Source organism: Dreissena polymorpha, chromosome 11 (genome assembly GCF_020536995.1).
Source record: "Dreissena polymorpha isolate Duluth1 chromosome 11, UMN_Dpol_1.0, whole genome shotgun sequence".
In the NCBI taxonomy this organism is placed as follows: Eukaryota; Metazoa; Mollusca; class Bivalvia; order Myida; family Dreissenidae; genus Dreissena; species Dreissena polymorpha.
In genome coordinates this window covers 28723039-28740010 of record NC_068365.1, presented here as the reverse complement: position 1 = coordinate 28740010, position 16972 = coordinate 28723039, and the positions used below count along the sequence as shown (strand labels likewise).

The 16972-nt window shown below is 34.6% G+C and overlaps 1 protein-coding gene across 1 annotated transcript; it reads left to right on the top strand.

Annotated features, from left to right (window-relative positions):
• The first annotated feature begins 705 nt into the window (after positions 1–705).
• Positions 706–16840, top strand: LOC127850819 (zinc finger protein 91-like). The gene is made up of 2 exons (XM_052384156.1): positions 706–844; positions 10878–16840. Exon 2 carries the CDS (start codon positions 10925–10927, stop codon positions 13127–13129), a length of 2205 nt encoding a protein of 734 aa, XP_052240116.1. The 5' UTR covers positions 706–844; positions 10878–10924; the 3' UTR covers positions 13130–16840.
• Positions 16841–16972: the final 132 nt, after the last annotated feature.

Below are 16972 nucleotides of genomic sequence, written 5' to 3'. Positions count from 1 at the left end.
CAGTTAAGGTAAAAAATACAACAGTACCCTTTGTCTAATAAGCAGGTCTTTTGCATTTCATTATAAGGACTCGTATGTAAAATTATACAAAGCTCTTGTGTGCCCACAATTTGACTACGGGAACACAGTTTGATATCCTTACCAGCGGAAAGAAATTGAAAGAATTGAGGGTGTTTAGAGGCGTTTCACAAGATTAATGCCATGCCTTCAAAATATGAACTACAATGATCGATTGAAGAAGTTGAGAGGAGATATTATTCAGTGCTATACAATTATTAATCAACTTGATGATATACCATATGTGAACGTTTTTTTTTTCTCATTCAACAAATCTATAACTACCTGGCACTGTTTTAAACTTGCAAAACCTAAATGCGGGACACATTATATATATATATATATATATATATATATATATATATATATATATATATATATATATATATATATATATATATATATATATATAAACTGTTATTACTCAAGAAGTCCAGTTCATCATTCGATAAAGAAGTTGTAGGCTAAAAGGGATCCTGATCCTTACCTGCTTTAAATGAATATGCTACGTTGCACTGCTCTGTATTGCTCTGCACTGTACTGCATTATATTGCATTACGTTACATCGCATTAGTTGAGTGCATATCTTTTGATGAAGCGCATTTTTATTATGCTATATTCTGTTGAGTGTAACAGTAGTCTAACGATATTGTGGATGATGTTTTTTTGACAGCGATGTAGTAGGTTGTAACCTGCAAATCACCAGAGTTGCGCCCCATATTTTAATAGTTTTATATATTTGCTATACTGCTGAGGCTGAGGTAACGACGAGGATTCAATTTACTGGGTAAATTAACATTTAAGTGCAAATTAGAAACTAGAGCAATCTATTAAACTGTACACTTATTATAAACTTCTGTCTTGAAGTGAAATTACATTTATCCAAAGCACGGTCTGACGGTGGTACTGCTAAGCACTAGTCTGTTGCAATAATCCATCACCCACCACTGGCACCAGTAACTGTAAATAAGTCAATATATTCCTTTATATTCATTTGATCTTGATGTGAAATGGCCATTTATCCCAGCACAGGTATGTGCTAATAACCTTACATCAGCACACACTTGTACCAGGTCACATAAACCATAAGCAAATATACCAATATATTCCTTTATATTCTTCTGTCTTGATGTGAAATAGCTATGTTTCCCAGCACAGTCATGTGCTAATAGTCTCACATCAGCTCACACTTGTACTAGGTCACATAAACCATAAGTAAATTTTCCAATATATTCCTTTGTATTCTTTTTGTCTTGACATGAAATGACCATGTTTCCCAGCACATGCATGTTTCCCAGCACAGGCATGTGCTAAAAGTCTCACATCAGCACACACTTGTACTAGGTGACATAAACCATAAGTAAATTTTCCAATATATTCCTTTATATCCCTTCTGTCTTGGTGTGAAATGGCTATGTTTCCCAGCACAGGCATGTGCTAATATTGTCTTACATCAGCACTCTCTTGTACAAAGTCACATAAACCATAAGTTAATGTACCAATATATTCCTTTATATTCTCATGTATTGATGTGTAATGGCCATGTTTCCCAGCACAGGCATGTGCTAATACAGTCTAACATCAGCACACACGTGTACCAGGTCACATGAACCATAAATAAATATACCAGTACATTTTTTTATATTCCTTCTGTCTTGATGTAAAATGGCTGTGTTTCCCAGCACATGCATGTGCTAATAGTGTCTCACATCAGCAAACACGTGTACCAGGTAACATAAACCATGAATAAATAAACCAGTATATTCTTTTACATTCCTTCTGTATTGATGTGAAATGGCTGTGTTTCCTAGCACAGGCATGTGCTAATTGTCTTACATCAGCCCACACTTGTACCAGGACACACAAACCATAAATAAATATACCAGTATATAATTTTATATTCCTTCTGTCTTGACATGAAATGGCCATGTTTCCCAGCACAGGCATGTGCTAAAAGTCTCACATCAGCACACATCTGTACCAGGTAACATGAAACATAAATAAATATGCCAGTATATTCTTTTATGTTCCTTCTGTCTTGATGTGAAATGGTCATTTTTCCCAGCACGGGCATGTGCTAATAGTCTCACATCAGCACACACTTGTACCAGGTAACATATACCATAAGTAATTGTATCTTCCTTTATCTTCATTCTGTCTTGATGTAAAATGGCCATGTTTCCCAGCACTGGCATGTGCTAATAGTCTTACATCAGCTCACACTTGTACCAGGTAACATAAACCTTAAGTTAATATACCAGTATATTCCTTTATATTCATCCTGTCTTGATGTGCAATGGCAATGTTTCCCAGCACAAGCATGTGCTAATAGTCTCACATCAGCACACACTTGTACCAGGTAACATGAACCATAAATAAATATACCAGTATATTCTTTTATATTCCTTATTTCTTGATGTAAAATGACCATGTTTCCCAGCACATGCATGTGCTAATAGTGTCTCACATCAGCACACACTTGTACCAGGTATCATAAACTATAAGTAAATTTTCAAATACAATGTATCTTCCTTTATATTCCTTCTGTCTTGATGTGAAATGGCCATGTTTCCCAGCACAGGCATGTGCTTATAGTGTCTTACATCAGCACACACTTGTACCAGGTAACATGAACCATTAGTTATTATACAAGTATCTTTCTTTATTTTCCTTATGTCTTGCTATGAAATAGTCATGTTTCCCAGCACAGGTCAGGCATGTGCCAATAGTCTCTCATCAGCACACACTTTTACCAGGAAACATAAACCATCAGTAATTGTACCAGTATCTTCCTTTATCTTTATTCTGGCTTGCTATGAAATGGCCATGTTTCCCAGCACAGGCATGTGCTAATAGAGTCTCACATCAGCACACACTTGTACCAGGACACATGAACCATAAGTAAAAATACAAATATATTCCTTTATATTCTTCTTGAGATGATGTCAAATGGCCCTGTTTCCTAGCACAGGCATGTGCTAATAGTCTCACATTAGCACACACTTGTACCAGGTCACATAAACCATAAATAAATATACCAGTACATTCTTTTATATTCCTTTTGTTTTGATGTGAAATGGCCCTGTTTCACAACACAGGCATGTGCTAATAGTCTTACATCAGCACACAAATGTACCAGGTAACATAAACCATAAGTTAATATACCAGTATCTTCCTTTATATTCATCCTGTCTTGATGTGAAATGGCCATGCTTCCCAGCCCAGGCATGTGCTAATATTCTCACATCAGCACACACTTGTACCAGGTAACATGAGCCATAAATAAATATACCAGTATATTCTTTTATATTTCTTCTGTCTTGATGTAAAATTGCCATGTTTCCCACCACAGGCATGTGCTAATCCTTTATATTCTCATGTCTTGATGTTAAATGGCCATGTTTCCCAGCACAGGCATGTGCTTATAGAGTCTCACATCAGCACACACTTGTACTAGGTGGCATAAACCATAAGTAAATTTTCCAATATATTCCTTTATATTCCTTCTGTCTTGATGTGAAATGGCTGTGTTTCCCAGCACAGGCATGTGCTAATAGTGTCTCACATCAGCACACACTTGTACCAGGTAACATTAACCGTAAGTTAATATGCCAGTATATTCCTCTATATTCTTCTTGTCTTGATGTGAAATGACAATGTTTACCAACACAGGCATGTGCTAATAGAGTCTAACATCAGCACACACTTGAACTAGGTAACATAAACCATATATAAATATACCAGTAAATTATTTTATATTCCGTTTGTTCTGATGTGAAATGGCCATGTCTTCCAGCACAGGCATGTGCTAATAGTCTCACATCAGCACACACTTATAGTTATACCAGGTAATATAAACCATAAGTAAGTGTACCAGTATCTTCCTTTATATTCATTCTGTCTTGATGTAAAATGGCCATGTTTCCTAGCACAGGCATGTGCTAATAGTCTCACATCAGCACACACATGTACCAGGTAACATAAACCATAAAAAATATACCAGTATATTCTTTTATATTCCCTCTGTCTTTATATGAAATGTCTATGTTTCGCAGCACAGGCATGTGCTTATAGTCTCACATCAGCACACACATGTACCTGGTAACATAAACCATAAGTTAATGTACCAGTATCTTCCTCTATATTCCTTCTGTATTGATGTGAAATGACCATGTTTCCCAGCACAAGCATGTGCTAATAGTTTTACATCAGCACACACTTGTATCAGGGCACATGAACCATAATTAAAAATACCAATATATTCCTTTATATTCTTTTTGAGATGATGTCAAATGGACATGTTACCTAGCACAGGCATGTGCTAATAGTCTCACATCAGCACACACTTGTACCAGGTCACATAAACCATAAATAAATATACCAGTACATTCTTTTATATTCCTTCTGTCTTGATGTAAAATGGCCATGTTTCCCAGCACAGTCATGTGCTAATAGTCTCACATCAGCACACACTTGTACCAGGTCACATAAACAATAAGTTAATGTTCCAGTATCTTCCTTTATATTTTCATGTCTTGATGTTAAATGGTATTGTTTCCCAGCACAGGCATGTGCTAATAGAGTCTCACATCAGCACACACTTGTACTAGGTGACATAAACCATAAGTAAATTTTCCAATATATTCCGTTATATTCCTTCTGTCTTGATGTGAAATGGCTGTGTTTCCCAGCACAGGCATGTGCTAATAGTGTCTTACATCAGCACACACTTGTACCAGGTAACATAAACCATAAGTAAATATACCAGTATATTCCTTTATATTCTTCTTGTCTTGATGTGAAATGACAATGTTTCCCAACACAGGCATGTGCTAATAGAGTCAAACATCAGCACACACTTGTACTAGGTAACAAAAACCACAAATAAATATACCAGTATATTATTTTATATTCCGTTTGTCCTGATGTGAAATGGCCATGTCTTCCAGCACAGCCACGTGCTTATAGTCTCACATCAGCATACACTTTTACCAGGTAATATAAACCATAAGTAATTGTACTAGTATCTTCCTTTATATTCATTCTGTCTTGATGTAAAATGGCCATGTTTCCCAGCACAGGCATGTGCTAATAGTCTTACATCAGCACACACATGTACCAGGTAATATAAACCATAAAAAATATACCAGTATATTCTTTTATATTCCCTCTGTCTTTATATAAAATGGCCATGTTTCCCAGCACAGGCATGTGCTAATAGTCTTACATGAGCACACACTTGTACAAGGTAACATAAACCATAAGTTAATATACCAGTATCTTTCTTTATATACATTCTGTCTGGATGTGAAATGACCATGTTTCCCAGCACAGGCATGTGCTAATAGTCTCACATCAGCACACACTTGTACCAGGTAACATGAGCCATAGCTTAATGTACCAGTATTTTCTTTTATACTCATTCTGTCTTGATGTAAATTGCCATGTTTCCAAGCACAGGCATGTGCTAATAGTCTTACATCTGCACACACTTGTACCAGGTAACATAAACCATAAGTTAATTTACATGTATCTTCTCTTATATTTACTCTCTTGATGTGAAATGGCCATGTTTCCCAGCACAGGCATGTGCTAATAGTCTTACATCTGCACACACTTGTACCAGGTAACATAAACCATAAGTTAATTTACATGTATCTTCTTTTATATTCCTTCTGTCTTGATGTGAAATGGCCATGTTTCCCAGCACAGGCATGTGCTAATAGTCTTACATCTGCACACACTTGTGCCAGGTAACATAAACCATAAGTTAATTTACATGTATCTTCTTTTATATTCCTTCTGTCTTGATGTGAAATGGCCATGTTTCCCAGCACAGGCATGTGCTAATAGTCTTAAATCAGCACACACTTGTACCAGGTCACATAAACCATAAGTAAATATACCAATATATTCCTTTATATTCTTTCTGTCTTGATGTGAAATGGCCATGTTTCCCAGCACAGGCATGTGCTAATAGTCTCACATCAGCACACACTTTTACCAGGTCACGTATACCATTAGTAAATAACAAATATATTTCTTCTGTCTTGATGTTAAATGGCCATGTTTCCCAGCACAGGCATGTGCTAATAGTGTCTTACATCAGAACACACTTGTACCAGGTCACATAAACCATAAGTTAATGTACCAGTATATTCCTTTATATTCTCATGTCTTGATGTTAAATGGCCATGTTTTCCAGCACAGGCATGTGCTAATAGAGTCTTACATCTGCACACACTTACCAGGTCACATAAACCTTTAGTAATTATACCAATAAATAAGTAAAGAAAATAGTTGTTATAATAAGGTTGTTGAATGTTTTATGATAATAATAATAATAATAATAATAATAATAATTATTATTTTTATTTTTATTCAGTGTTTACCCATTATTCAACATAATGTTTTGCTTCTAACTAATCCGGATCTGACTTTATATACACATTTCAGTAATGAGAGAAGATTCTTAATTGATTCTATGCACTCCTTATTATCTTTTTGCCTCCAAATTAAAGTCATTAGTTTTGAATGTGAGAATTGGTTATTAAGAAGAGTGTACTAATTAAGAGCTTGAGTCAGCATGTCTTTGAGCAATGTGATCTGCAGTTTGTTGCACAAAATGACACTTGTAAAAAGTTCACACCTGGTAATTGTTTGAATATACAAGTTTTTTTAATTTACTTTAACATATATTCATATTAATTTAGAGTGGAACTATACTGTGAGTATCAATTTAAATTTACAACAGTATATTGGTTGGAACATACTGTGATTTTAATGAAAGGAATTCAAATAGTGTTATTTTAACATAAGATCAACTTTAAATCATAAAACGGTAGGCAATAACTAACAATACAAATTGTGTACACATTTATGGTATTTTGTCATATTGAAATTGATTTTGATAATTAAAATAAGTGATTTAATTGCTTCGCACAACTGTTCAATATTGACATCATAAAGAAATTACCCAGCAGTTAATATGTGAAAGTTTGTATTTAAATATTTCTTAATCTTAATATTTACAAATGTATGATTAACTGTACACTGAATTTTTATGCTCCCCGAAAATTTTCGGCGAGCATATAGTTTGAACTTCCTTACTTCAGTACTTCCTTACTTCCTTCCTTCCTTCCGTCACACTTTTGTTACAGTTTCTCATAGCTCCTCAATATTTTACTGATCTCTTACATATTTGGCATGTAGGTTCCTTGCATGGACCTCTACCTTTTGATGAGGTTTGAGGCCACTGGGGTCAAGGTCACCAAGGCTAATAATAGATTTTTCCGTCACAATTTTGTTACAGTTTCTCATAGCACCTTCAATGTTTTTCTGATCTCTTATATATTTGGCATGTAGGTACCTTTCATGGACCTCTACCTTTTGATGAGGTTTGAGGTCACTGGGGTCAAGGTCACCAAGGCTAATAATAGATATTTCTGTCACAATTTTGTTACAGTTTCTCAGAGCGCCTTCAATATTTTACCGTTCTCTTACATATTTGGCATGTTGTTACCTTTCATGGACCTCTACCTCTTGATGAGGTTTGAGGTCACTGGGGTCAAGGTCAATGTCACAGAGGCTAAACATATATTTTTCTGTCACACTTTTGTTACAGTTTCTCATAGCCCCTTAAATATTTTACCGATCTCTTACATATTTGGCATGTAGTTCCCTCTATCTTTTGATGATGCTTGAGGTCAAGGTCACCGAGGCTTATAATATATTTTTTTAAGTGGTTATTAACACATAGATTGACAAAGCGCATCATCGGGGAGCATCCCTCAATTGTGAGATTTTATGCCCCCAGATTGAATGATCAGGGGGTATATTGTTTTTGGCCTGTCTGTCTGTCTGTCATTGTATTTGTGTGTCTGTCCCAAAACACTAACCTTGCTCATAAAATGAAAACACTTGAGTCTATGTTCTTTAAACTTCACATGTGCATGCATCTCATTGAGATCTACAATCAAACTTGGTTTGAGGTAACGAGGTCAAAGGTCAAGGTCACTGTGACCTTTACATTCAAAATATAACCTTGTTTCTGAAATAGCTGCCGTGCAGCTTCAAAGCTCAGTAGGGGGCATTGTGTTTCACAAACACAGCTCTTGTTTAAATCAAAGTTGATAGGTAGAATAAATAATATTGGTGAAGTAATGATGTTTGTTCAATTGTATGCACCAAATTCAAAAAGCTTTACATTATGAGTGGGGTTGACGAATAAGCCTTTAGCAGGATCATTATGAAAAACTTGTGTTGTTGTTGTGTTTTGTCGGAATTATATTTCTCTTCGATCAATTGGTTACAATTTTGTTTAGTTTATAAACTGCAATTATTTTGACTTATGCATGACATACAAATAATTTGCTTCACATTTGCAAAAAAGACTTACATATTCCTGTAAATGTGCTATGTAAACTGAACATTCATGTTATTTGTTTAGGCTGTTAAAAACAACAGGCCATTGGAAGGCATTCAGGAGAACTATGTCTGCTCTCAAACTCAAATATTTTTAAACCAAACATTATCAGACAATACTTGTGGGTATTATATCTTGTCAAATTTTGATAACCATCCAGATGACTTGATGCACTTCTACATTTATGCTCTTTGATGTTACAAAATATATAATATATATTACATGTTAACCTCTTCTTCCCACTTACTCAAATAATTGTCATCCAAACGCATTTAGGCGAAGTTTGGAGTAAAAGAACCATACCTGTCACTTCCAGACTTATTACCTTTAAGTCAATTAGCTCTTGCGGACGATTACTCTATTAGTATTGAAGGTATTTTAATAAAGCTATGCATATTGATAGAGGATTTCCAAAAAAAAAGTACAAGAACCATAACTCTCTTGTCAGTATTTTTATGCCTCGCCATAGGTGTAGGGATATTGTTTTGGCATTGTCTGCCGTCTTTCCTTCCACTCGTCAGTTTTGTGTCCAGGACCATATCTCTTAACTCCTTGGGTGGATTTCATTAAAACTTGGTATGAGTGTATATCTAGATAAGAGTATCATGCACATGAAATTCCTTCACAATCCATAGGGAAATAAGGAAATTATGGCCCTTTTTGACTTGAAATATGCACACTTTTATGTCTGAATCTTAAAACTGCTTGGGCAGATATCATTGAAACTTGGATTTAGTGAACATGTACATGTAGATAAAAGGGTTATGTCAGTCATATTGCTTATCCTAATGTTTGTCAGTAACAGCGTTAAGGCCTTATAGTGGGGGACATATTGTTTTTGCCCTGTCTGTTGGTTGGTTGGTTGGTTGGTTTGGTCAAACTTTAATATTTTGCAATAACTTTTGCAATATTGACGATAGCAACTTGATATTTGGCATGCATGTGTATCTCATGGAGCTGCACATTTTGAGTGGTGAAAGGTCAACGCAAAGGTCATCCTTCAAGGTCAAAGGTCAAATACATAGCTTCAAAGCGGCGAAAAGGGGACATAGTGTTTCTGACAAACACATATCTTGTTTGACTTGAAAATACCCTTTTTATATCATATTTTGTTTTGTCTTGAGCTGTATCTCCACTAAGCTATGAGCAACAGCCATGCAACTTACCACAGGTGTTCTCATTCATCTCGGTCAGAGCCAAATGCAACACCCATCACCCTCAAGAAAGGTTCAAGGCCATAATTTTGGTCAAAGATCACACATTTGATGAATTATTCATAATTAAGTCATTACTTCTCTATGCATCAACTAATAACTTTCCTTAATTCTTCTCCTTTATATACATGTAGCTGTGTGTCACAGGTATTACTCAGGTCTCTAGGGTCAAGGTCACACTCTGAGGTTCTTATGCGGATACTAACTTAGCAAAAATTGAAATTGTTTGAATGAACCTTCATCTGATTAAAGAGCAATTAATGCAGATTGAGTGACATGCCAATAATTCTCTCCCTGCATTATATTATTGCCCATTGTTAATCGTTCTAGTGCCAAGCATACATTTATAAGTATTGATGAAAGAACAATAAAGCTTTATATAAAGAGATAGGACAGTGAGTGGAAGTGCAGGGTACATGGATCATAACACTTTCTATAGTGATTTTTTTGGTCATTTCCCTTAGTGTATTTTGTGTGCAGAACATGGTTACATACCGTTATTTCTTGTTTCATAAAGCAAAGAAATAAAACTTCATATATATTGATAAAAAATTGAGAGGACATTCATAGTAAAAAGCATACTAGCTCATACTTCAATATTTACAGAATTATTGTCATTTTTCTTTTTTTGAGCACACTATAATTCTGTAACAGTTGAAGATTTTAATATAAAAACATCATAGATCTTCAGAGAATTACATGTAGTAAGAGCAGAACGTATGAAGTATTATTTCCCTTAGTTTTTTTCTTGTGCAAAGCCCAGTTACACAATGTTATATCATTGTTCAGATTGTTACTCTAATAATATTTAAGCGATTTAATTGAAATTTCATAAACAAGATTGAAGACTTTGACAGGAAGTGATAGAAAGAGTGAAGTATAAGAACCATAACTCTTTCTTTTATACATGTATTTATTGAGGTTTTACCTTTTATCTAATTTTCTTGTGCAATTAATAAATATCAGTGTATAATGGATTGAAAGGAAAATTCATATTTCAATAAAGGAGATTGATATTTCTGGTTCTCAATAAATACATAAAATGTGAATGTTTTTCCCATGTTTTAAGGTCAAAATCAAGTGTGGTTCAAAACAATTCTTCAAAAATTGCCAGTTGTAGTGACAGCACTTGTTTCTTAAAAAAAACATAATTAAAAGAAAAGTATATTCATATGTTTCAGAACTCACTTTACAAGCTCTTTGGTTGGAATAAGTAAATCTTGCGAGAATGTCAAACGATGACAATGTTTGTAACATCTGTCAGAAGAGCTTTTCTACAAAAGGGACGTTAAAAACCCACATACTAATCCACTCTCAAGCACAAATGTTCCAGTGCTATATATGTAGCAAGAAGTTTCTCAGTAAGATCTACTTGAAAAACCATATAGAGAGGCACACAGGTGTCAAGCATCATCAGTGCAACATCTGCGGTAAAACGTTCGCCAATGCCGGTTATATGCATATCCACAAGAAGTGGCATAACAATATCAAGGACAGAGAATGCTTCATTTGCAAGAAGAAGTTCCTACATGCCACAAGCTATCAGTATCACATGAGGACACATACCAAAGAGCGACCATACAGTTGCCGTATTTGTGGTCAGTCTTGTAGGACAGCTTGCGACAGAAACCGACATGAACGGACTCACAGTTCAGAAAAGCCATTCAAGTGTTCGCTCTGCACTTTAGCTTTTAAAACAAAGGGTTCTTATGGAACGCATGTACAGAATGTTCATGGTGATAAAAGAATTGAGCCATGTAAATTTTGTGGAAAGCTTTTAATGTCAGCCTATATGAACAATCATGTTAACAGAGCACATAAAATGAAACGTGTGTTTGCTTGTTCTAAGTGTCCCAAGACTTTCAAAACCATAAAGGAACTTAATGTTCATGATGTCACCCATACAGGAGCTCAGGATTACCCCTGCAAAATCTGCGGAATTAAGTTCAGCCATGTGTCCAACATGAAAAGGCACGAGAAAACGCACAACCGTGATCGCTGCTACCTTTGTCAGATCTGTAACCATGGTTACCGCAACAAGTCAACCTTGGAAACGCACTTGAGAGTTCATTTTATCAAGCTAGAGAAGTACAAATGTGAGATGTGCATTGTCTCATGCCCTTCGCCATATTTTCTGAGTTTGCACATGAAGACGCACTCTCCTGAATACCGGTATACCTGTGAGATCTGTGGGGCAAGGTACACTGTAGAGCATTCTCTCAGAACTCATAGGAAAATGCATGAAGCTGAGAAGAAGTATTTTGAGAAGAATCAGGTTGACTATGAAACTTGTCTGAAAAAGTTTACATCTGAGTCTGGGAAAATGGTCAAAATGAGAAGGTTGTCAAAACAATCTCGCAGAGAAAAAATTGAATCTTTACGAGACAATAATGTTCAACAAAAGGAAAGCTTGAAAAAACGAAAGCGTGACAATTTACTTAGCAATTTTGAGTTGCCTGTGAAAAATAATAAATATAAGCAAGAAAACTGTTTGGTAAAGGAGAAACAGAAAGTGTTTATAAAGTGTTGTCTGTGTCCCAAAAGGTACCTTGGACTCAAGAAACTTTACAATCATTTAGATACCCATAAAGCCACAGTATTAGAATGCACACAATGTAACAAAGAATTCAGAACACCACAAGCTGTCCATCAGCATATGACAAGAGATTGTCTACTTCTTTTTTGTCCATTTTGCAATGAAAGTTTTAAAGATTTCCCTAAGCTAGAAACTCACATCAAGTGTCATGTTAAAGAAAATAAGTACCAGTGTGATTTCTGCTCAAAGGAATTCAGATACCTGTCCAGTATTCAAAAACATGTTTATTGCCATGTATCTAATGGGATGTACTCATGTTCCTTGTGTGAAACAACTTTCCTGACTAGGAAAAAACTCCTTGTGCACCACCAGTCACATGAAAATGATTTACTTGATGTGAAAGATGAATCTGCAGTACCCGTTGAATATAAAGAATGGAATGGGGACTTAGATTCTAGAGAGGAGCCGAATTTGGATTCACTAGATGTTACAGATAATACAAACACAGATAGCATAACCCTGTCCGTCAAAGACTTAGTCCACTTAAATGAGAGTTCCTGTTTTGATTTAAATGTGGGAGTTTCAAGTCCTTCTGAACACGCAAGGAGATTGCATGAGCCAGAGGTTTTAGAAGAAGCTGGAGCAATTGAAGAATTAAATGAATATTTAACAGAAGATGATTTAGAAAAGATAGTCAACTGTGAAGAGAAGAGAAAGGAACAAGTGATAGAAAAAGTACTGAAGTGTCATGCAGAAACAAGTCCAGATGAGGAACACAAGATAGAGATGATAGTTATCTGCCATACAAATACAAGTCAAGATCAAAATCACGAAGAAGATATTGTAGTTTATTGCCAAGAAAATACACATACAGAACAAGGCCCTATGCTGAATTAGCCAATCGATTACACAATTTCAGAAAGAATGGACGCTAGAAAAAATGGAACAAGTACATATACTGAACTGTCAAACAAATACAAACATTTGAAAAGAATCAAAGCTAGAAAAGATAGATAAATGTCAACTTAATTAAAGTCCAAAGCAAATGACAAATAAAAGAATCTGAACTGTCAAACAAATAGGTGAACATGAGAATAAATGCAATAGAGATTGAAAATACAGTGAATTGTAAAGTTATCTGAAACCAGAAGAGATGGTGATCTGTCAAGCAACTAAAGAAAGCATACAATAAAAAAAGACCTTGGAAAGCTAGTGAATTGACAAGAATACACAAAAATAACAGAACATGAGACATTTGCATATAATGTAGAGGATACCAGAATGTAGAAGTCACCAGCCTTAATTGCTTTATGAATTTAATTGATTGGATCAATTTAAATCTGGATGTAAATTGTTATTTCATTCTCAGTAGATTGGAAACCCGGGAAATCTGGGAATGTTACTGTACCTATAGAATATTGTATTTTGTTGTGATATGTTTTGTGGTAGCAATTGTTATATTTGTTTTGTTTTTTAAGAAAGACCTTATTGGGCATATATACTTACATTTAATCAAATGTAAAATTTGAACTTGATACCAACAACAGAATAGAAGAATTGAATAGCTAACATTTAGAATTATGGAGGATTATTGTATTGCATAATCACAAATATAGCAAACAGACCTTATATTTATTGTAATTTATTGGTCTGTTAATGGAATAATTAACATTTTTAATTATGGAGAAATATTGAATTACATAATCACAAGTATAGCAAAGAGAGCTTATATTTTTTGTAATTTAAATTTTATTAAATTGTGATAGTGATTCCTTTAGTTCAGGACACTTACACTTGTTGTGTGAACATATTTGAGCCGCATTGTGCGAAAATGGGCTTTATGCTGAATGCGTCCAGCTTAGCTTTAAACCATCCTGCACATCTTCACAGTCTGGTCAGGTGCTACCTTGTCAGTTGATGAGACTTCACAGTGGAAAGCATAGCTTATGACTAGACTTTGGTGTTGCGCAGGCTGGGCTGGAGCTAAGCTGAGCTCATATGGCATAAAACCTGTGTATGAAATGTGTCATTTTATGTTTGTTTTCAACACATAATGCTTTCAATGTATTTTAGTATAGACACAGAATGGAATTACATTGTACTATTAAACTTTAATACTGTACAAACAAATTAAATACCATTGTGATTAAATATTCTAACTTGAATATTTATTATAATGAATAGAAATCATTGCTAGCATTTCTTGTGTCAATGTTGTTACAAAATGATAAGAAATACAATATAAACTGCCAGACTTTACTGTTAGGATAAATGTCGTTCTTAACAGTATCAGACACAGTTGTATAGTGTTTTTTATTTTCCTTAATGTTCAAAAGACTCAAGTACGCCTTGTTGTGTGAAATGTACGTTATTTTGTGTTGCTATTTTCTTTATCACTGGCAAGTCTCAAGAAATTAGAATTTATTGTATACAGTTGTATACAATGTTACACATGTTCACCATTTTGTTTCAATGTGTTACATGTTACACGCTAGGTATGTGATCCAGAGGTCAATGTCAACTTTCAAAACATGAGTCTGATACATCTTTTGCAGACTTCAAATTCATAATTCTGAGAGCAATTTTAAAGTCAAATGCATCACATGCCTGATGGTCACACTGTTGAGAGGGTATGTTGTACATCTTGCCTGAGCCCTGAGTTCAAAGGTCAAGGTCACACTCATTTTGTATCATTACAATATGAATTTGCATTCTTGTCATTGGGCTCAACATATTACAGACAGACAAATACAAATAAGTTTTCAAAGAAGAATACCCAAAAGCATAAAAAATACAGCATGACAGAAAAAGGAAATTATAGTTGTGATATAAATTATTGTTTTGTGTTAGCATTATTGTGTTCATGAATTTAAAAGCATTATTGACTTTCATGGATTACACAGGTTATTACATGTCTCAATGATTAAATCTATGTATATAGTGGGCTGTTTTTTGCTTTAATTCCTTATATTAACTTGTAGATAAACAAGATAGAAATGATTGGTTTACATAATTTTATGTTGTTGTATTTGTTTGTTAAGTTGTTGTATTGTTATGTTGTTGTACTTTGAACACAGAAAACAGTGAATAAAAAAAACAAAACTATACATGCTTGAAAATATCTTAATTTTGTTCTAAAATACTGCAATGACTATAATAAGATCCGATTATCAGATAAGACTGAGCTATATTCTTCTGTTTAAAACTTGAAAATCTGTCTCAGATTTGGGAAATTTTCTCTTTATGCCCCCAGTAGGGTGGCATATAGCGGTTGAACTGTCCGTCAGTCAGTGTGTCTGTCCGTCCGTCGGAAAAAAACTTTAACATTGGCCATAACTTTTTAAATATTGAAGATAGCACCTTGATACTTTGCATGCAGGTGTATCTCATGGAGCTGCACATTTTGAGTGGTAAAATTTTAAGGTTTACATCATCCTTCAAGGTCTAGGGTCGAAAAAACAAAGCCAAGGGAAGTAATAAGCTTTAAATAGACATAGTTATCTGACCTGCCCACGTATATATTTTTGTTAAATAAATCAAAGCGGCGCAGTAGGCGGCATTGTGTTTCTGACAGACACATTGTGGTAAAAGGTAAAGGTCATCCTTTACGGTCTACGGTAAAAAAAACAGATTTAAGGGAAGTAATAAGCTTTAAAAAGGGAGAAAATTATTCAATATTGAACATAGCCACTTTATATATTTGGCTTGCATGTGTATCTCATGGAGCTGCACATTTTGAGTGGTGAATCTACAGTCACGGTAGTGGCTTTTAATTATTTGCTACTAAAAATAGAGATTTGTTACAGACAATTATTTTCAAGGAAAGTAATTTATATAATTATAAATCTCATATGACATATTTCCTTACCAAGAATTGAAGTTCTTTTCACAGTTACTGTACAGATTAATTATTTTGATTATTTATAACCCAAATGATTGATTTTTCAAAGTTTTTAATTAAATGATATAATTATAATTTCTTTGATGTTCATAACATACCTGTAGACTTATGTCCATACATGTAGATACATGATCAACTCTGGCTACAATCTCTTTCAAACCACAGGCCTTGGTTGTCAGTGATGTCTGACATGGTCATGATCGACTGTGAGATCCTCCCCACCCCCACCCCGGTTGGATTGGAAAAAATTCAAGGGAAGTAATAACCTTTAAAGGGAGATGATTTCTATACATGCCAAATGATAAATAGAAATTTTATTTCAATGCGGCGCAGTAGGGGGCACTGTGTTTCTGACAAACACATCTCTTGTTGAAATCACTTATTATGCTTCAACATACAATTGCTACCATAAGCATGAGGCTTGCTGTTTTTATCATACCGGTAGTTGTAGAACTTAAGTTCACAGTGTGTAAAAATACTAACACTTTTGACTATGAAAATTGCTTAACGTATCTGTTTATATCCTTAAACAAGTCCCTTTAATTATGGAAGTTAACTATCAAATAAACAACACAAAAAGCACTCCTATGTCCTGACTTATGAAAACAATTACAATTTTAAGTTACAACTAAATTGTATAGCTTTTAATGTTGTGTTGTACTTTGAATATACCTTTCAATGTTACAAAAGATTGTTTCTGATTTTTAGATCAAATATGTTTGTCAAATATTGATTGCATAAGACAAATATTCACAATATGCATGTCTATTATCAAATGAACTACAGCTTATGCGTGGATATAACACTTTTTCAACTCTTTGCCTCTCAGATATATGTTT